The sequence below is a fragment of the Sylvia atricapilla genome, chromosome 19 (genome assembly GCF_009819655.1).
Source record: "Sylvia atricapilla isolate bSylAtr1 chromosome 19, bSylAtr1.pri, whole genome shotgun sequence".
Classification (NCBI taxonomy): domain Eukaryota; kingdom Metazoa; phylum Chordata; class Aves; order Passeriformes; family Sylviidae; genus Sylvia; species Sylvia atricapilla.
The window spans coordinates 3126919-3148277 of record NC_089158.1 but is presented as its reverse complement, the minus strand read 5'-3'; the positions used below and the strand labels follow the sequence as shown (position 1 = coordinate 3148277).

The following is a 21359-nucleotide window of genomic DNA, read 5'->3' as shown; positions in this document are numbered from 1 at the left end:
AAAGATTCACCCAAATAGATTTGTCTGACCACAATTGGTTTTTCACCTGGTGAACTCTACCCTGAAGGATTTATTTTGTGGTTTTTGTGGATGAAAAGCTGTGTTGGTTTGGAGCTGCTGCTTCATCCAGCTCCCTGAGTTTCTCTGCTCCACCAAAGGGATTCACCTGAGCAGATTTGTCTGACCACAGCAGGTTTTTCACCTGGTGAACTCTACCCTGAAGGATTTATTGAGGATGAAAAGCGAGGGTGGTGCACTGGTTCTGTCACTGTTTGCAATGTTTGCCTGAAAACAGGAGATGTGTTTGATTCGAGCCCGTTGTTTCATTCTTCTTTTTTTTTTGTGATTTTTTTTTTGTTTGTTTGTTTTCTGTTTAGCATTTTCCTTGCTTTGTTGTTTCTGGAGGTGAGTTCTGGGTTTGTTCAGCCCCTCTGTGTCGTTTGCCCTGCTCAGCCTCTGCACCTGAGGGACTTCACAGAGCCTGGGGTCTTTAGGGCAAACCATTGGTGCAGCTTCCTTGGCAGCCAGACCCGAGGATGAGGGACAAGGGGACAGTTCCAAGGCACTGGATGTCCAAAGCACTTCTTGGTGCCACTGGCAGTGGAAGGAAGAGCCCTCAGGCTCGTCCCTGTGGGTCACACAAAGACCCCAAAGCAAACACGGGGTTTTTTCCTGGTTTGCCTGGCCTGATACTCAAATTCCCTGTGTTTGGGTTCCTCCTCTGCCTTTCCTGTCCCAGCCAGAGCTGCACCAATGGCCAGTACAAAAGGGGCTGCCACGAGCACACCCTGCACCACCTGGGGCTCAGCTGGCACCCACAGCATTCCCCAGGGTGCTCTCCTCACCTCTTCTTGGGAAAAGCCTTAAAACATCAAATTTTCAGCACCCCTAAATTTGTAGGAGCCTGCCAAGGAGTCAGCCACACTTCGAGGAACTTTTTGCACTCTGTGATTTATGAGGTTTGGGTTTTTTTTTTAATTGCACGAGGTAATGGATTAGAGTCGTGGCCAGATCCAAGGAAATCATTTGATCACAGGTGTGAGGTGTGAGTTTTGGGTGGGAGGAGAACTTGGGTGGTGGATGAAACGCTGTGGGCAGTGGCAGACGCAGCTCCTGGACGTGGGCACCAGACCTAAGCACAGTTTGTCACATTGCCCACTGCTGCTGCTCCAGAGTTATTTGTGCTTCCCAGGACAACTTCCCAGCCTCCAAAGACCTCCTTCTGTCTCCAGGACTGCTTTCTGCTGGTCCCACTCGGGGCTGTTGACAGAATTGGTGCTGTAATTGCAGTCCCACAGGGGGACAGTGCCTGCCAGCGAGAGCAAGGCAAAAAAGCCACCAAAGGTGGCACCTCAGTCACTTCACCCTGACTCCTCTGGCCCTTTTGTACAGGTCTGGGGGTGCAGGGAGGGAGGAACTGCTCTGTTTCTCCAGGTTTTCCATCTCGGAGGTTCCATGTTTCCCTTGTGTCTTGGGCTGATTTCCACGTCTCTGTTGGGCTGTGGGGACCCAACAGGAGCCAGCAAGAAGCTGCCTGAACACCCAGCCCATGGCCCGTGCTGTGCTGCGGGGTGTAGATTAGAAGAGGTGTTCTTTTTCTCTTGCTGGTTGTGGTTTGTTCCCTCTCCTCCTGCCCCGGAGCGTGTCAGTGTGTGTGACGTGAGTTTTCCTTTCTGTCCTCATCGTCGGTGTCACTCAGCCACACTCAAAGCCACTCTCTGGGCTCTGTCCCTCGCTCCTGGTAAGTAACACCCAGTGAAAACCAACTCCTGCTGTTATCCTGTGATGGTGGGAGGCTGTGCTGGCTCCGTGCCTTCACACACGGCGGCTCCAGGCACCTTGTGGTTTCCAAAAGGCAGATCCAGCCCCGGGAGCAGAGCGGTGACCCCGGGGTGCTGCAGGACTTGTGTCACATCCCCTGCACAGGTGACGAGGACAGAGCGTGGCCTCCAGCCTGCCCAGCACCAAACGAGGCAGGGAGACACGCAGAGGTTGGTGCCAGCCTCCCACTGAGGGGTGTTCACCTGATTTCAGCAACGAACCCCCAAATGTCCTCATGGCCTCGCTGCTGCCTCCCAGGGAAATCAGGGCAGCCCTGTGCATTCTCCTCCATCCCCAATTTTCCCAAAAGAGTTTCTTGGCCATGCCTGAGGAATTCATGCAGTCAGAGGCTTGTTCCCTGCAGGATTTTGCTGCCAAAGAGTAAAAAGGTCCCCAGCTTGAGCAGCCTGGAAATAATAATTTCTTGGCCAGCAGCAGGACATGCCACCCCCACTCTGCCTCTGCTCCTATTTCATTTGGCACCAGACAAGTACAGAAATCCTGAGGTTTAGGTAAAATCCTTCACCTGGCTGCTCAGCAGATTATTTGCTTCAAGCAAAACTTTTATGATGCCTTCCATAATGTGTCTTATATTCACTCCAGGTTTCTGAACCTCTGGATTTTGTGTAATATGCATCATTGGAGCCAACATTTCTGTTTAGAACCATCCATTAATTTTAATAAATGTGGATTTAAAACTCTACCTCTGTGATACCCAAAGAACATTAGATGTTAACTGGGCCTTCTGGTTGGCTAGAATTGATTGTTAACAGATTTAAATGCTCGTGAAAGCAGGAGGAAAAATGCTACAACTGAAACGGCAAATCAGGAGGTGAAGGGATTTTGTTTTCAGTCTTGGGGAGGGTTTTTGAAATGGTGTAGATTGATAAAGATGATCATTTAGAGCTAGGAGAAAATGAATGCCCCAAGCCAGGATCCATCAGGATATTTAGAGTCCTGGTTTCCTGTGGATTCCCTGCCTTTCCTGTGTGATTCAGTGATTTCTGTGTTTAGAAGCCCCTCACATAAATGGTGTGGAGGAGATGGAGGAGAATCTACAGAATCCTTTAAGCTGCAGGAAGCTCCTTTCACCCCCGGGCCCTGCCCTGCAGCAGAGCTGAGGATTTTTTGCCCTGTGACCCATTTTTGGGCAGTCTGAGGCCAGCCCATCCCAATCCCTGTCCGAGGACAGAGGTGAGTGCCTGCACAGAGCCCAGCTGAGACAGGGGCTGAGGAGAAGTGGCCTGGCTCCAGCTGCTGGAGCTCAGGTGGAGTTTGGAGCACTCTCTGCAGCCCTTGCTGTGTGTGGAGCTCGCTCCTGGTGCCAAGAGCAGGAATTCACATCCTGCTCCACTTGGGAAGGAGGATTTCAGCACAATGCCCTGAGGTGGCTCCTGCAGACCTTTGGCTGTGTGAGTACCAGGGAGCCCTGAGACCACGGTGTGCCTTTTGGACACCTTCTCCTTTTGGCTGCCTTTTGGTTCCCTTCTGGACTCTCTGGTTGTGTCCCTGCTCTCCAGAGGGTGCTGTGTCCGTGCCTCCCACAACCCTGGAGCTTGCCCGGTCTCCTCCCGTCGGACACAGCCTGTACCAGTCTCCTCCCAATGTCTTCTATGGTTTCTCTGCTCCTTTGGTTTGGTTTTTTCCTTTTTTTTCTTTTCCCTTTTTTATTTTTTTTTTTGGCTTTTTCTTTTCTCACTTTTTGTTTTCTTTGTTTGTTTTGTTTTTTTGCATGTGCAGTTTTGTAAAGCAAACTCGAGGTACTGTATCTCGCAGCTCGTCAGTCTCCAGCGTAAATTCACCGTGAGTTGCTCTCTGTTACGGTATTCACTCAATGGATTCCTCATTTAGAGCTCTGTAAAACCTTCCCCTCCTCCTGGTGCCTTCACTCTCCCTGTGGTTTTTTCCCCCCTCCCCAAAACTCATTCCCGTCATTGTGGAAAGCCTCCAGACCGACATCCAGAGAAGGCACTGGAAGGCGTCATTGTCATTTGATGTTTGTGATTTGTGAGCAACTCTCGTGTTTCATACATTGACTGTGGCTTTTCCCCCCTCTTCCGTCCTCCATTTTTCTCCCTTAATTCTTTTCCTGAAATCATTTCTCCTGAACTATTCTCTTCTCCTGTCCCCTCTCGTTTGATGGTTTGTCTTGTTCTCGCTCGTGTTTCTTTCTGTTCTCTGTGTTTACTCTGTGCTGGGCTGTTGGCTTTGATGTTCCACCAGTGTTTGCACTCTGGGTTCAGTGGGAGAACCAGGAGAGCTCTCTCGGAGGGAAAACTGGAGGAGGACTTCAAAAGGATTCTGGAAACAGGGTCCAAGTGAGACTAAATTGGAAAACACATGAAAACCTGATTATGTCTTTGCTCTCTGACCCACTCAAGCTGGAGCTTAAAACGACAGATTTTGTCCAAATGAGGCACTTGGGAAGTCCTCTGGAGCTGGAGTTGAGCAAACACAGTGGAAAACTCTCTCACTCCATGTGCTTCCTCCCAATCCAATCCTGCTGGCTGTGCTGTGAGTCAGGGTGTGCTTTGACACCGAGCAGGTTGGTAAAAACATCATGACTGCTGCTGACTAACCCCAAAGCTCCTCATCAGCTCCTGTCCCACCCCCATGAGTGTCCTTTGGGTTATCCTTTAACTGTGTGACCTTGTCTTTCTTCTTTAATGCTTTTGGAGACTCAAGTAAGTGCAATTCCAGCCGGGGGGTTTGTCCTGGCCCCACAGCAGGGACCAAGGTACTGTGAAGCCCAAGGAGCTTTTCCAGCAGCTTTTCCTTCCTGGTATTTCCCTGGGTGTTTGGGGGCTCTTTGTTCACTGGTGGACCTCGGATAAGTTGTGATTTAAAATATGTCAGTGCTTTTTGTATGAGTTTAACTGCTGTGACCAAGGCTGAGCTGTTGTCACTGCCCAAAGTAGGTGTGACCTGTCTGTGCCCAGCTCTGATGGCTCACGGGGACAATTAGGGGGATAAATTAGATTTAGTCATCTTCTGGGTCATTTTTTCCAATGTATTTCCTGGCTACTGGGAGTTTTGACAGGCAGAAAGGTGCAGAGATGGATGAGCTGAATGTGCTTTTTTGTTTTCTCAGTGAGTATTCAGGAACATTTCCCCAAAAACCTCCAGAAACCCCCGAGAAAAAAAATATTAAAAAAATTCAATAAATCGCTGAACCTTATAAAAATATAAAATTATATAAAATTACAACCACCCCAGAGCATCAGGACCACCGTGGAGTGTGCAGAGTGTAAATGTCATGGTTAGAAATGGCGTTTATTTTATCTTTTTTTAAAATTTTAAATCCAGGTCACAAAGCTGGACCAACCCCCCTTAAGGCCAGGCAGGAGCTGGGGGTTCCCATTCCCTGGGGAACGTCGGGATAAGCTCAGGATGCCTCTGTGGGACTCTGCCCTGCTGTAATTACTCTGAAAAATGGGCTAATTTCTGGGCACAGGGGGAAATTGAAGAGTAATTTACTGATCAAGAAGAGCTTCAAAAGCTGCAAAAATCCCTGTGCCTTTAATTCCCTTCCAGTGCCTTTGCCAGTGAGAACCAGGATCCAGCCATGGTTATTTGCTCTGGAAGAACAAAACTTATCCCAAAATCTCTTGAAATAGGGAGGGTTGGGGTTTTCCCTGTGTCCTTTGGTTATTAAGAAAAAAAAATCTAAATAAAGAATCTATAAATTTCTAAATAGTGAGAAGTTACAGGCAAAATGCAGGAGACATTTTCTTTAAAAAAAATTTTAAATAATCTCAAGTTGAGTGATTTTCCAGCCTTTGGAATTCTAGCCTTTGTTGCTTTCTCAAATCTGTTCCACAATTCCAGCGTGGACAAAATACATTTTTCATTCACTGAGTAGAGGGAATTAAATACAGATCTGCTCTATTTCTTGAAGTAGATTTATCTAAAATACACACTGAATTTGGCAATTAATTCATATGTGCATAGGTGATGACACACAGCCAAGGGAATAATTGTGCTGGATTTCTCCAGCAGCTTTAAGAGTTGTGGGGAATCCTTCCCTTCCCACCATCCCAGTTCAAGACAGAGGGAAATTAGAAAACTCCAATATCTTCTCTCAGGATGAATTTGTCATTTGCCATCCCAGAAGCCAAATTATCCTTGATCTTTATCGCTTGTTCTGTGTATTCACTGTCTGGGCATTCTTTATCTCCAGCCTCAGAGTGCAAAAAAGGGGCTGGGTCTTCATTCCCTGATGTTTTGGCTTGGTTTTTATCAAAAGTTTGGAGTTTAGGGTGGGATTTTGGTCTGGGCCATTAGCCAGAGCATCTTCTGGAGAGTGAGGCTTCAACACTTCAGGGGAAAGCAAGAATTGAAAGCAAATATAATGTAAATAAAACTTAATGGGCCTGGGGTTTAGGAGAATTTAATGGTTCCATACATTTAATCCCAGTGTGTTCTTTGTTCAATTAAGCCACAGCAATCAGGCTTTAAACTTCCATTTATTTAAATTCTGCTTTTGACTTCCTCACCCTGCTTTTCATTGCTGAGCGTGGAATTGTTTGATCACAATTCATAACTGAAATACCATCCAGAGCCTGAGGTCTGCAGAGGGATCTGGTGCCTAAGGACAGCAAAATCACTCCAGACAGAAGGAATAATTCCTGGCATTTTCTGAGAATTGGGATGTGCATAAAGCAAACCCCCCAGATTTATATTCCTGGGATGAGACGTACTGAAAACAACGAGGAAATTCCTCTTCTGAGAGAAACGAGGAGCAGCATGAGGGTGCTGAGTTGTGGCTGGGTGAAATCCTTCTCATAGGGAAAAAACTCCAGCAGAAAGCAGGAAAAGTTTGGCTCTGTTCAGAGCAGGAAGCTTTGGCCTGGCTGAGCTTTTACCAGATCAGAGCAGTCAACCCAAAACTCCAGGATGGATCTGGCACCTCCCACGAGGAGCCAACGGCCACCATTTCCCAGCACCAAAATCACCTCAGGGTGCTGCAGTGTCACAGTATCAGACACACAGAGGATGAGGCAGGCAGCAGAAAGTCAGGCAGGAAAGCTCTATTTTAATATTTCTGATTTTATTTATATACACTTTTTACAGAAGGCAAAAGATTGGCTACACAGGTTGCCACCTCTTCAACCTCGTAGGTGAACGTCCCCATCAATCACATTTCTCCTCCCAGAGGAGGAATATGAAAACAAAGTAAATAAGTCTAAATATACACACAATTTACATAAAATTGCGTAAGAATCTCCAGTGCGAAATTGCAAACGCTCACAAGGCAAGAAAACTTAGAACAACACTGCAACTTTGGGGTCTGCAGACCTTTCACCCCTCATCCAGTGCAGCTTTGGGGTCTGCAGCCCCTGCACCCCTCATCTTCCCTCAGAATCAGGAAAACTGTGGCTCTGCTCACAGCTGAGCCCAACTCTGGCTGAGCTTTGTGTCCCTTCAGAGCTGCACAGAACGAGGGGTGCAGGGGCTGCAAACCCCAGAGCCGCAGCACCCTGGGGTGATTTTGGGAAATGGTGGCTGTTGGCTCCTCGGAGCAGAGAGAGGTGCCAGATCCATCCTGGAGTTTGGGTTGACTGCTCTGATCCACTCTGCTGAGGCCCCAGCTGCAGAGCTGCCTCCAGCTCTGGCCTCCCAACAGCAGGAGGACGTGAAGGGAATGAAGAGGAGACCATGGAGCTGCTCCAAGGAGCTGCAGGGATGGATCCCACCTACAGAGGGGTGGGCAGCATGAGGGAGCTGATCCTCCCCTCTCTCCTGTCCTTGTGGGACCCACTTGGGGTTCTGTGTCCATGTCCCCAACATCAGGAGGACGTGGAGCTGCTGGAATGAGTTCAGAGCAGACCACAGAGCTGCTCCCAGGGCGGAGCCAGGCTGGGAGAGCTGGGGATGCTCACCTGGAGAGGAGAAGCTTCAGGGAGAGCTCAGAGTCCTAAAGGGCTCCAGGAGAGCTGCAGAGAGACTGGGGACAAGGGCTGCAGGGACAGGACACAGGGAATGGCTCCCAGTGCCAGAGGGCAGGGCTGGGTGGGAGATTGGGCAGGAATTGTTCCCTGGCAGGGTGGGCAGGGCTGGCACAGGGTGCCCAGAGCAGCTGTGGCTGCCCCTGGATCCCTGGCAGTGCCCAAGGCCAGGCTGGACACTGGGGCTGGAGTGACCTGGGACAGTGGGAAGTGTCCCTGCCCATGACACCCAACATGAGCTGTAAGAACCTTTCCAATCCAAATCATTCATTTTTAGGCTTTTAGGACCTTTCTGGCCCTACCAGCAGCAGCTCCTGGCTGGGTTGGCTGTGTCCATGTGCTCAGCAAACCCCAAATCCTGCAGGGATGCTCAGCTCCATCTCCTCTCTGCCATCCCAACTCCTTCCTCCTGCTCAGCCCAGGCACCTCTGCTCATCCTGCACCTGCCCCAAACTGTCCAAAAGAACAGGAAGAATGAGTAGGAATTCAATCTGAGGGGGATAATGCTGAAAAAAACCCAAACTGTGGCATTCAGTGACCTTTGTTGGGCTGAGAAATTGGTGCCTGGGAAAGTTTAAAAGGCATTTTAAATTTCAGCAACACATTTCTGGAGATAAAGTGCCAGGATGGGCTTTATTTCTTTCAAAATGTAATAGTTTCTAGCTGATGTTGAGAGGAATATTATAAAAGAGTAAGTTTTGTCTCTGTGAAGCTGCAATATCAAAAAATGCAATTTATATATGTACAAAAATGGACAAAATTTATACATCAATATATTAAAATTTATATAATGATACAGAAAATTAATGTGCTTTGTTATCTATAAATTGTAATTTCTAAAACCAAAATCAAATTCAAGAATAATTTTGGAGGGAGTCAAGAATAATTTTGGCGAAAAATTATCTCAAACCAAGGTAATTATTCCCCTCAGAGATAATGCCACTTAAAAAAACGTGTTTTCTGCACCTTGGTTCTGGTGCCTGTGATGCTCCAGCTCCATGGGAATGCTCAGAGCATCTCCCAGGGGAGCTCAGGAAGGAGATGGAGCTCAGGAGGATAAAAAAGGTGCTGAAGCATCCAAGCACCAACTCTGGGGTCACTGGCAGAACACTTTTATTGAAACCCAAGCGCTGAGTTCAGCTGAGAGAAAATTGTTTTAGCAGCTCTCAGAGAGATAAAACCTTGGGCTTTGTGCACACCAGCCCCAGAGTGAAAGACCCCATTGTGTTTTCCAAGTGGAAAATGGAAATGTGGAGTTTATGAACCAACCCCGAATTCATGAACAGAAAATTGGATTTGAGCGCAAAGGTTTTGTTTCATTTTAAGAGCAAATTCCCTTTTATCTGAAACACAGAATTTCCCCTCCACAGTGTGATTGTGTGGTTATTTTTAACATTGAGTTATTATCTTTCCATAGGCTGCTTTCATTCATTATTTACTGCAGCAAAATTGTAAGGATTTCCATGAAGTGCAGCAGTGATTTTAAAGGTTATGGGAACAAACTCTTGAATCATTAGGGAGCACCCTAAGATTAGAATCTGACTAAAAATACACTTCCCTTGCTTAAACAAACCACACAGTGACTGCAATTTTAATTTATACCAATATTAGTCATTGGTTCATTAATATGAATTTTATTTTGATTCTCCAGGAATTGTGGGGTTTTCTTTCCAGCCACAGGCAGCAGTTGTTTGTTGGTGTCCTAATGCAAGGAAAACCAGTGGAGCTGGTACCAGCAGTGGTACCTACAACATTCTCAGCCTGGAGGATCTGGGGATGGAGCAGAGCCTTCAAAGAGCTCCAAATATTCCTGAAAATAGGGATGGGGAGTAGAGCAATGAATTTCCAGCAGTGTTTGTAGGATGGCAGCAAGTCAGGAGTGATTTACAGGGCAATTCCCTTAATGGCTTCAGCAGGGTTTTAAGCTGCCAGCAGCGAGCAGGGTTTAGTTGGCTTTATGGGTTTTGTGGGTTCTTTTTGGTTTTTTGTGGAGTAAATATTTGAAATCACAAATCCTGTTTTTGATCAGTTCATCAAAAACTCGGCTGTACCTGCTCTGATTTGGGCAGAATTCACTGCACCAAACGAGGGGGGAAGCAGAGGAATTAATTTTTGCCCCGTTGATGTTTCTCCATCTCCTCCAAACCCCTCCTGTCACTGCATCTCCTCCCGGGCAGGCAGCTGGGCTGTGTTTTAAGGGGTGCCCTAAGTCAGCTCCCAGGCTGTCCCCGTGCCCAGAGGGCACCAGGAGGACAGGAGCTGCCCCAATTCCCCAGCTCAGTCCCTGTGGGGACTCAGAGAGAGCCAGGGCTGGATAATTCCAGCTGGACAAGCAGCTGGAACTTCCTGCTGCTGCTCTGGCTCTGGAATTCCCAGCGCTGTCCTCAGGCTTTTCCCCCTCTCCCACAGCTGCCCCTGTGCCCTGCTCTGGCTCCTGACTGGTGCTTTTGGGATGGCAATTTTGGGATGGAGGGGTTTGGGATGGCAGGGTTTGGGATGGCAGGATTTAGGATGACGGGGTTTGGGATGGCAGGGTTTGGGATGGAGGGGTTTGGGATGGCAGGATTTGGGATGGCACGATTTAGGATAGCAGGGTTTGGGATGCTCCTCCCTGCTCTGGAGATGGAATTGAGCTCACAGGTGCAGTTTTTCCCTGACTGGGTTTTTTACTGCTCCATGAATATCCTGATTTGCCTTTTTAAAAAAAAATTTGGAGTCTTTTCCCAGTGGCATGAGGAATGGCTGTGCAGCATTGCCTGTGCAGCTCCTGCTCTGGAGCTGCTGGTGCCCAGAGCCAGTGGGTGACTTTGTGCTGCAGGTTTTGGCACTCAGCTCCGTGACTTGTGTCAGTATTAAGGATGCAGCTCATTTCCAGGTGCTGGGAAATTCCAGCTGGGAATGGCAGTGTCTGCTCTGCACAGGGATCTGAGCAGGACGGGCTGGGATGATGAGTTGGTTCCTGCAGGTCCTCAGGGGTGCAGTTTCCTGGCAGCACCTCTCACTTAGCCCTGAGTGATGGGCGCTGGGAACAGCTCAGAGATCATTTCCGAGCTGATTTATGTTCTCGGTGTCACTGAAACACAAGTGCAAACCCCCTCCTGCAGTGACACAGCTCGTGTCAGAGCTGGGCTGAGGATCAGCTCTGCAGCCCAACCTTCCTCACCACCTGCAGCCTGACTGAGGGGATTTTCTCTCCCTCTTGGCTGGGATGGGCTCAGCACAGGCTGTGTCCCTGGGAGCTGCCGGATGGTTTTCTCCGTGTTTTGCTTTGGGGAATCACTGCAGGGACACTGAGGCTTCGTGTCCCAGCCCTTCTGGTTCCTGTCCCACGGCTGTAGAACACAGGAGATGGAGCAGGGGGTGGTTGTAGATAAAGTTTCAGCACAAAGACACTTTTCTAATTAATCATTAAGGCTGATGATCACCTCAGTGCTGCCCAAAGCACAGGACAGAGGCTGGTCCCCCACAGGGCTTTCACGATGGAGCGAGGAATATTCCCCAAGAACAAAGGTGTTTGTGGTTCAGGGAGCCCAGCCAGGCACAGAAAACCCCTGAGCTTTCCCTGAGCCTGGGTTTGAAGGGATTTGGAGCCCAGCTGGGTTCAGCAGAGCTAAAACCTGGGGCATGGCAGAGCAAGGCACCGACCCACCCCAGAGGCTGTGCAGGACATCCCGGGGTGCCCATCCCAGGCAGCTCCTCTGCTGCCTGTGCCCAGCTTCTCCTGGGGCTTCCCATGGGAAACCCTCGGACAGGGCAGCAGGGCTGGGCAGTCAGAGGCTCACTGTGTTCCTCATTGTTCCTCAAACCAAAGAAAGCTGCTGATAAGAGAGAATATTTCATTTTTTCATCATTTCGAACCAAAGAAAGTGGTGAGTGCCCACTGGGATGGGGCTGTTCATCCTTGTGCCAGCTTGGAGGGGGCTCTCCCTCAGCAGGAGCCTGTCCTCCCTGGAGTGTGGGGTTTGGGGTGAGCAGGGCTCTGAGCTGTGTCTCCAGGACCTTCTGGTATTATTTACATTTGGAACTGTGATTTTTATCACTTGTTCTCCTGCCGTGGTGCAAATGGGGGACTCAGCTGCTGGAAAAATGAGTCCAGAACTTGGCAACAGGGCGTAGATATTTAATTTTGGTGATCAGCTCTGATTTGGGGATTAAATGACGTTTCTTTACATCTGCCCAGGTGCTCTCATGAGGTTTTTAGTGCATTTTGGCCTCTTTTAGCAGCTCCAGGCAGCAGCAACCTCGGTAAAGAAGCGATTCCCCAGCAGAGCCCAGCGACACAAACCCCTTCTGACAGCTCCCACTGTGCCACATGAGCGTGGCTGGACGTCACCTCCCCAGGGTCTGTGCACGGTGACAAAGCCAGACAGTCCCAATCAGCACCAGAACACGCAAAAGCTGCTTTATTCCCACTGCCAGGGGAGCCCAGAAAATGCGTAAGGAAGTTGTGTCTGCCTCCCATGTGGGCTCTGCTCCCTCCAGCTGCACAGCTCAGGCTGAAGTGTGGGGAATGGAGAGGTCAGAGCAGGCTGGCAGGAGGAAAATGCCTTTCCTGGCTTTGCTAGAAAAGGTTTCATTTGGGAAAAAAAGGGTGCTGAGCCTCCACGAGGTTAAATCCAGCACTCACCCTGGCAACCAGTGAAAAGCAGAGTTAGGCTTGCAGTTCTTAGGAGGAAAAGAAAAAGTCTTCCCTTCACAACCTCCAAACCCTCTTTGGGTTTGTGGTCACTTTGAATGTGGTGGTGAGACCCCAAGTGCTGAAAAATCAAAGCACTCAGGCCGTGCCAGAGGAGGTGTCTTTGTCACCAGAGGTGACAGAGATGAGCAGGTGCCTGCAGGTGTTCCCATCCCATCATCCTGGGATACTGAGGTGGGGAAGGGTCTGGAGGGCCCATGAGGAGCAGCTGAGGCACTGGGATGGTTCAGCTGGAGCAGAGTGAGGGCAGAGCTCCCCGGGGGCTGCAGCTCCTCCCGAGGGGCAGCTCCAGCTCTGCTCTGGGCCAGGGACAGGAGCCAGGGAAGGGCTGGAGCTGGGCCAGGGCAGGCTCAGGCTGCAGAGCAGGGAAAGGTTCTTCCCCCAGAGGGTGCTGGCACTGCCCAGGCTCCCCAGGGAATGGGCACGGCCCCGAGGCTGCCAGAGCTCCAGGAGCCTTTGGCCAGCGCTGCCAGGGATGCCCAGGGTGGGATTGCTGGGCTCTGGGCAGGGACAGGGGCTGGGTGATCCCTTCAGTCCCTTCCAGCTCAGGATCTTTCATGGATCGGTGTGTGACTCTCCCACTCTCTGGGCTCTTTTCCTGGTGCACAGGACAGTTTTCCTTTCTTACTTGTACATTTCCATTCTCCAGTGATGTGAGGGCTGGTCCATGCTCACTTGGAAGGATGCTGTGGGTTTAGAGCAGTTTTAGCCCTGTTCCATGAGCCAGCAGGTCAGCACAGCTGGAAAACACCTCCTGGGGCTGGCGGGAAGGGGAAGGGGCTGGTGGCAGGCTCGGATCCTCAGGGCCAGGTTTCATTTCCCCTGCTCCTCCTGCTGATCTAACTTCTCTTGCTCACCGCTAATTTCCTCATCCAGATATTTCCAGGTGGGGAGAAAAAGTGCCGCTAATTTTGGGAAGCTTTGTGGGCTGTTCCAAAGCTCTGGCTGAGGTGTGTGATTTTTGTGTGCTGACGTTTTAATCCTTCAGACTATTCCCGAGGCTTCCACATTTCCGAAATGCAGAATTAACTCCTTTCCAGAGGGCTGATCTCATAGTGTGTGGGCAAACTAACACGGATGATCCTGCTGGCTTTCCCTGCTCATGTTCTCTCTCCATCCCTGTTACTCCTTTGGTTCGACCCTCTAATTTCCCACCTCAGCTGAAAATTCCCTCTTTTTTTGTTATTTTTTTTTGGCTTGTATTTAGGGAATTGGCGCGAAGTCGGGCGCTGACTATCTCCCTTTTCTCCCGCCCTTAGCAAGCAGCAGAATTCCTCCAAATCCAAGTCGGTTTGGGAGCAGAGGACGAGCCAGATCCGGATGCACAACTTCCGAGCCAGCTGCGAGGCCTTGTACAACGAGCTGGACCCCGAGGAGCGCGTCCGCTACGCCACCACCCTGCACATCCGCCCCGACATGAAAACACACCTGGACCGGCCGCTGGTGGTGGAGCCCCGCGGCGAGGGCAGGAACAACATCACCAAGCTGAGCCCCGGCGATGTGCAGGAGGCGGTGGAGCATCCCAAAGCCACCTCCACGGACGGGGCCGAAGCGCCGCGGAAGCACCACCGGCACCGGGACAAGGAGAAGCCGGCGGAGCACGAGAAAGGAGACGCCACCAAGGACGAGAGCGGCGAAACCGGCGCGGGCAACAAGGAGGAGCGGCACAGGCAGCACCGCAGCCGCAGCAAGGAGGTGGAAGGCGGCAGCAAGGAAGGGAAAAGCGACCGTAACAGAGGGCAGGAAGGGGGGAAGAGGCACCACCGGCGGGGCTCGGTGGAGGAAGGGGCAGACAAGGAGCACCGCAGGCACCGCGGCCACCGGCACTCCTCGGACCGGCCGCCCAAGGACGGCAACGCGCCCGCGAACGGCCGCGCCGAGCGCCGCGCCCGCCACCGCGGAGGGTCCCGCTCCGGGAACAGGGACGGGGAGCCCGGGGCCAAGGGTGACAACGGCGAGGAGCCCCACCGGCGGCACCGCCTCAGGAACAGGGCCCTGGCCACCTACGAGTCCGTGGAGAAGGACAGCGGCGACAAGGAGGGCGAGGCTGCCGAGAAGGAGCACCGCAATCACCAGCCCAAGTGAGTGAGCGCTGCCGGACGGACCCTGCCCGGGTCGGTTCAAGGGGTCACGGAGCCCCAGATGTGTTGCAGAAAATCCCTCATCGCCCTCGCCGGGGCAGTCCCTGCCTGTCCCTGTCCCCGCACCAGCTCCCACCACGACCTGCGGTTCTGTTTGGCCTCAGTCAGCAGTGATAGAGGCTCCCAAAAACCGTTTTGGTCCGTGAAAAGCTCAGGTTTAAGGCAGGAAATATCCTTGCTGTAAACACCAACAGAGCCTGTAGGACACCAAGTGGAGCAGAGAATTTCCCAGCTTCTGAAGGAAGCTCCTGAGGGACATCTTTTTAAATTTCAGCCAGCCTTGCTTACAGCCCTTTGATTTTCGTTTTTAATGGGGAGCCTTCAGCTGCACCACCAGTTGTTCCAGCACGTGGCCTCTTCCATTAAGAGCAACGATGGCCCGCCCCCATTTGCTTTAATTCTTATGTAAGTCAAGTGAGAAAAACAGCCCTGCTGAAGCATTTGGAGTAGTTAATAAAGAAGGATAGATTGCCTTTTCAGCTTTATTAGTCTGATGGAAAAAAAAAAATTGCACTGGGATTCTTTAGAATAGAGTTCATGTCACCGTGGAGAGCCGTGAGTGGCACTGAGATAATAATTTTCCTGTCTAAATTATCTTCCTTTCAGCTGAATTTCCACACACTCTGCCTGCTGTTCAGCGTGCTCATGTGCATGGGCTCGCTTTCCTCCTCACTGGAGCAGAGCTGCTGCTGCTGCAGAGGACAGCAGGAGCCATTTAGCTGCTGACAGCCACGTTCCAGAACGGCTCCAAGCTGGAAAAGAGAATCACCATATTTCAATAAGGCCTGGGGAGAGCGTTAGGGAGCAGCGTGTCCAGTGTTCATCCAGCAGCTGCTCTGGGGAGTGGCTCATGGCACTGCTGCAATGTCCTGGCTTGGGAGCATCACTGGAGTGACCCCAGGGATGTCCAGAGCCTCAGTCCCCTGCTAATACTGGGACTGGGGAGAAAAAGATCCCAAGTTTTGCTGTCAGAGGTTGTCCTGTGAAGGATTTCTGTGGAGGAAACAAACCCAGCCCGAGGTGCAGTGTCACCCTGATTTTCAGCCTTCTGACGATTGTTCACATATTTCTAGTGGAGATTCTCCTGCGTGTGCCATAAACAAAGGAGATTGTTTTTATCCCTTTCTGTCATGGACTTCTAAACTGGGGTCAGAGAGGTGTCCCTCCTGTCCTCCAATCCTTAATCCTATTTAAACCCCAAACCATAATAAACTGCCCTTCTTTTCACTCCTCACTCCAACCTAACTGAGTGTAGCTCTTTTGTGTCCCCAACAGCGACACTGCAGCAGGAGGGATGTGTTCTCTGAACCCTTCCCGGGCTGTACTGAACAAATCCTGCTCTCTCCTAGGGAGAACCAGTGTGAGCTGGAGGCCAGTGGCAGTGGCAGTGGCCCTGGCAGTGTCCCTGTGCACACCCTGCCCAGCACGTACCTGCAGAAGGTGCCCGAGCAGCCCGAGGATGCCGACAACCAGAAGAATGTGACGAGGATGATTCAGCCTCCCCTGGACAAAACCACCACTGTGAACATCCCTGTCACCATCACTGCCCCTCCAGGGGAGACCACTGTCATCCCAAGTGAGTCCTCGTTTGTCCTGCTGCGGAATTGCTGGGAAATTGAAATTTCCAGGGAGTGATGGGGGCTGTCCTGGGCACTGCCATCCTCGAGAGGGGCAGAGGATCTGTGATTGTCACACAGGAGCTCAGCCAGGGTTCCTGGATGCCTGGTGGCTCTGGGAAACACCTGGGACTCTCTGGAGATGGCTCACCCAGGCCACACCCTTTGTGTAAGGGAAAGGTGAAGGAGCAGGGAGAGCAACACCCAGCTGTGCTCCTGCTGCTTTGAGATCCTGTGACAATCCAGAGCTTTTTACAACCCTCTGCATCACAGCTGGAGCAGATCCACCCTCCCTGTCCTTCTCCAGAGCTCTTCCTCTTGGGTCAACCAGCACAGATTTACAGGTCATCCCGAGATCCTTGTGCCCAGCCACCCCCAGGCTGTTCCCACCACCTTGGGGCTGATCCTTGGCAGGGTGGGAACAGCCTGGAGAAGTGTGGAGAGCTGAGGAGAATCCCAGTGTGAAATCCAGGAGGTCCACATTAAAATCCAGGCTGTCAGGACTCTGCTTTCCAGGAGGCACAGCCAACATCTGGCAGGGTCTCTGTGATTTTTCACTCTGTTATCAGCCACAAGATTGATCTTTTCTTTTTTTTTTTTCCCCCTTCTTCTTTCTCCTTTTTTTTCTTTCCCTCTTCAATGGTAATTTTCCTATATTGCAATGCTGAGTTCCTGTCAATTACAATTTATCAGCCTCTCCCTTTCCTGGCCATTTCCTCTGGATCTGATTGGAGATCCAATAAGGAGTTTATTGAAGATGTCACTCAAACACAATGAAATGTCATTTTCTTGCAAAATGAAGTAAAAAGTAATAACAGCCCTGCACAGAACACATTCCAAAGGGTGGGACTGTTGGGCTTTAGGTCCTGGGAATTAATGGAAGATCCTTTATACGTCTCTAAGAAGAGAATCTGCAGCATAAAATGAACCCAGTTCATAGATAGGAAATTATCTTCAGTGAATTATCCCATAAACGCCCTGTAAGTGAAGTCAGGATAAGAACTGGAGATTTTCCAACCTTTGGGAGGGAGGTTGGGAACAATCTCAGAGCAGGAGATCCCAAAACCTGCTGCAGGATGGCGCTGCACACTTTGCTCATGGGACTGACCAAATCTGACCAAATCGAGGTGCACGATGCAGGCACAGCTCTGGAGGGGTCCAAAAAGTCCTTTCCAGGTCTTTTTTTCCTATTTCTGGGAAGTTCAACAGTCTCAGCCCCCGGATTATTATACCTCATCCATGAGTCTGCTCTTTTACGTGTTCCAAAGCCAGTTGTGCCCCTGCTCCATGGGAGAAAACACTGAATTACGAGGCTGGTCAGACTTCCTTTTTGTTTTTTCAAAGATCCTGAGCTGATCCCTCTCCCCAAGAATTTGTGCTCTTTGGGAACACAGTTTGACAGCTCTGGGATAAATCAGCTCATGGTTTCATTTCCTGGCTGCTCCTGCTCCGTGGCTCATCAGCAGTGGAGTGATAATGACCCAGTGATTGTTCATCCCATTTAATCAGCACTTCCAAAGGCTGTTTGCTCTCCCAGCTGCACTGTTTGCATTTCCAGCTGTTCCAGGCAGTGGATCCATTTTTAACCCTCTCCTTTGTGCTCTCCCTGAATTCTCATTTCCAGTGAACAACGTGGAGTTTGAAAGCAGAACAGAGGAGAAGAAAGACGACGATGACTTGACGAAAAACGGGCCTAAACCAATCCTGCCTTACAGCTCCATGTTCATCCTCAGTCCCACTAATCCGTAAGTTCCTGTTCCAATTACAGCCTCCAGGTGCTTCAAAGCAATAACATCAGTGGGATTTACATCTCTGAAAACACCTTGGGACCTGAAATGAAAGCTTATTTCTGTGGGTCAGATGCCGTTGTTCTGTTGGTTTTCCTGGAAGGATAAATCACCAGGATAAGGAAAAGAAAATGCTTTGGGCAGACCCTGGTGGTGTAGATCTCCAAAAGCGGGAGCACGGGTAGTGCTGGGAAAAGATTTTATCAGGAATAACAGGTTGAGGATCATTTGTATCCCAGCAAATTCCTGCAGGTTCCTCAGCTGGAATTCCTGCTCTTTCCATAAAGTGGCTTTGCATCACTGCAAACTTTGAACTGCTGGGAAAACCTGGATATTTTTATTTGCCCAGGCTGGGAGTGCAGCTTTTGAGATCTGCTGGGATTGGGACATTTCTTCCCCTTCGGGCAGCTCCTGGGGAGCTTTGGACTCAAAGCCTGGAAATTCTGGATCTGTTCCTCTGGAGACTGCAGGACCAGTGGGGAGAGGGGTTGGGGTTATTGTGGCACGAAGGGTTGTGCGTAATTTCCAGCATTTTAAGGGAGGGTGTTTGGAACTTTTGGAGACCCCCCTGGAGCAGAGGTTTCTCTCTGGCTCAGGTAAACCTGTAAATCTGGGAATTCCTCTCTGCCCAAATACCAAAGGGGAACTCAGGCCCTTCTTGGGCAGCTGGATTTAAGGGAAGGATGAGCTCTCCTCCTGCTGCTGAGGACTGTGACATCCTGTGCAGTCTTGGAGCTAAACAGGCTCCGATTTGACATCCAAAAAGCCCCTGTGGTGGAAACACCCCCAGACCCAGGGCAGGCTGAACAACATCCCAGAATCTCCTGAGCTGGGACAGAGCCCAGGATCACTGATCTGGCCCCTGGCCCTGCACACACCCCCCAACAATCCCACCTTGGGCATCCCAGGTTGTCCAAACGCTCCTGGAGCTCTGGCAGCCTCGGGACCATTCCCTGGGCAGCCAAATTAGGATTATGGAGCTTGGCCTCTGTCTGGGTGGGTAAGGAAATGGTATTTCACTCATATTTGATCTTTTTGCTGTGAAGTGACCACCAAAAATGAGCTGGGCAAGATCTGCCAAGGCAGATGGCTGGGTGGGGAGTGAGAGGTGCTCCAGGGGCTCTGGGCTGAGGGCTGGGCTGGGCAGAGAAGCAGCAAAAAAATTTCCTTGTTTCCTATGGCTACCTCTTTTCTCTCCCCTCATCCCAGCTGGCTCCTTCTGAGCCTCAGAGCCCAGGGTCTGGGGGTTCTTTCAGTTGCTTTGCTGTTTCAGCTTCCTCCAGCTCCCACTTCCGCCCAGAAAAAAAGCTGTGCTGAAAAACCATTGGGAAAACAAAGTTCACTGGGAGAAAAAACGTGTTCCAAGCAAGCCAAGAGGGAATAACAAGACAAAGCCCAAACTCCGGGAATGTCAGCAGCTTGTTTTTCCTCCTCTGAGCAAGGTGCAGAGCCAGCTGCATCCCCCCGAGGTGCTCTGGCTGCTGGGAACTCCTCCAGAGAGCTCCTCCTGGGGTCAGCAGCTTTTCCCCACTCCAGTGCTGCCACCTCCCTTCCGAGCCCTGCTGGGATCCGTGACCCGGGTGCTGCCAGAGGGGAAAACAGCTCAGGGAAGCAGAAATAAATCCCCTTCTTGTTCCCAAGTGCCACCATCCTACTGGAGCACACGGGGTTGGGAAGTGATTTCTCAAGCCCCACTGGCGCTTCACAAATGCTCCCACATCCCACCGCTGGCTCTGAATGACGAGGAGTTAAAAATAGGGGCTTGTTCTTGCTTTGATGAATTGAGTTTGATGCAGGAATTAAGGCTACAGATGTGATTGGAGATGTTGCCTTTCACTTCTGAGCACGGAGATGATCGTCTTCTCCTGGCAGACGGAAAACCACAGTTAAGGGGTCCACAAAAGCACTTTTCTCCAGGTTGTTTTCTATCTGGTGTTTGTGCCCTTTCCCACTCTGAATCCATTAGCAAGCCAAAGAAAAGGAGTATGTAAGTAGATGTGAAAAATAGACTTTCATTCTCACTGTTCAGACATTTGCTTCGAGAAAATGGGATAGAGGAGCTGAAATACATTCTCAGATAACAAAGTTGTTGGCCAGTTAAATCTATAATTCGATTTTCGGCCTAAGTCCTTTATTCAGCTGACAAACGTGGCGCAAGTGCAGAGCTCTGTGTGCAGTTAAGGATTTGGGAATTGTGCTCAGAAGGAATTATTAGCTGCAATTTGTGAAGAGTTTTGGATTGCTTAGAAATGGGAGCATTTCTCGCTTTCCTCGGACACAATTTGTGAATAAAAAGATTAGGTGGAAGTAATCAAATCTATTCCTGTAAAGTATTTGTGCTGCAAAGTGTGAGTTGGAGTAAAGGGCAGGCAGAGAGAGATTGGTGGGAGGAACACTCAGAGCCACAAAGGCAGATTCAGCTGAGTGTCCCAACACTTTAAAGGGATTAGTTGACATTAAAAGGATTTCAAACCTTGTTTTGAGCTCACAGGGCGTTAACCTGGCAGTTCAGAGGGAGAAGGACAGGGGAGTGCCATCAACATAATTTGTAGAATTGAGTGTGGATGTTTGAAAGCTCTCAGTGCTCTTTTGACAGATGGGTAGAGAGATAAATAGCTGGAGAAATAAATAGATAGGGAGATAAATAGATAAAGAGCTCAGGAGACGAATGGATGTTGCTGCCTTGCAGAGGGAGTAGAGAACAGTGCAGAGATGTTGAACTCCCTTATTTAACTCTCACCACAGATCTGCTGCAAACTGGAATCTAAAGCCTGTTTGTAAATTTTCTTCCCATTATTTTAGCAGGAATCCCAAAGGTGCTGCTCCTGCTGGGTTTGTGGCAGTTTCCCCCCTCTCCCTATTGAATTTCTTGAAAAGCCAGATGTATTTAGCTCTGCGAGGGTTCAATACCTCTGGGGTTGTCCAGTGCCTCACAGAAAATGGTTTAAAATAAGGAGTGAGATGACATGATCCAGTGTGTCTTGAAAAAGCAAAAAGGTTTTAATAAAAGAAGAAAATAATACAAAACAAAAGAGAACAAAGCCGCTCACAGTGTAAGGACCGGTCCCACACACCAGCTACAACACCTTGAAAATGTGCTGAGAAACCTCGTGCTCTTCCTTAAATATTGGATGATTTAGGTGAGGGTTTTTTTTTTTTTTGGTAAACAGCTTCATAGAGAATCTTAAACACCCTGTGTCACCCCATCATTATTTTGCTGAAGTAGTGAGTATACATGAGTTAATATTAAAAGGAGAATTATCAAAATAGTTGATAAGGCTAAAGGCTAGGAAGAAGCCTCAATAGCAGTAGAAGAATTTACTAGATTTATAGAAAAAGGGGATGAGACA

General features: G+C 49.9%; 1 protein-coding gene across 1 annotated transcript in view; it reads left to right on the top strand.

Moving 5' to 3' along the window:
- CACNA1B (calcium voltage-gated channel subunit alpha1 B) overlaps positions 1-21359 on the top strand; it is a 183802-nt gene that overhangs the window by 95980 nt on the left and 66463 nt on the right. The window contains 4 exon segments of the mRNA XM_066332486.1: positions 3562-3628; positions 13732-14546; positions 15956-16182; positions 17847-17967. Of these exon segments, the coding sequence (XP_066188583.1) occupies positions 3562-3628; positions 13732-14546; positions 15956-16182; positions 17847-17967 (1230 nt within the window).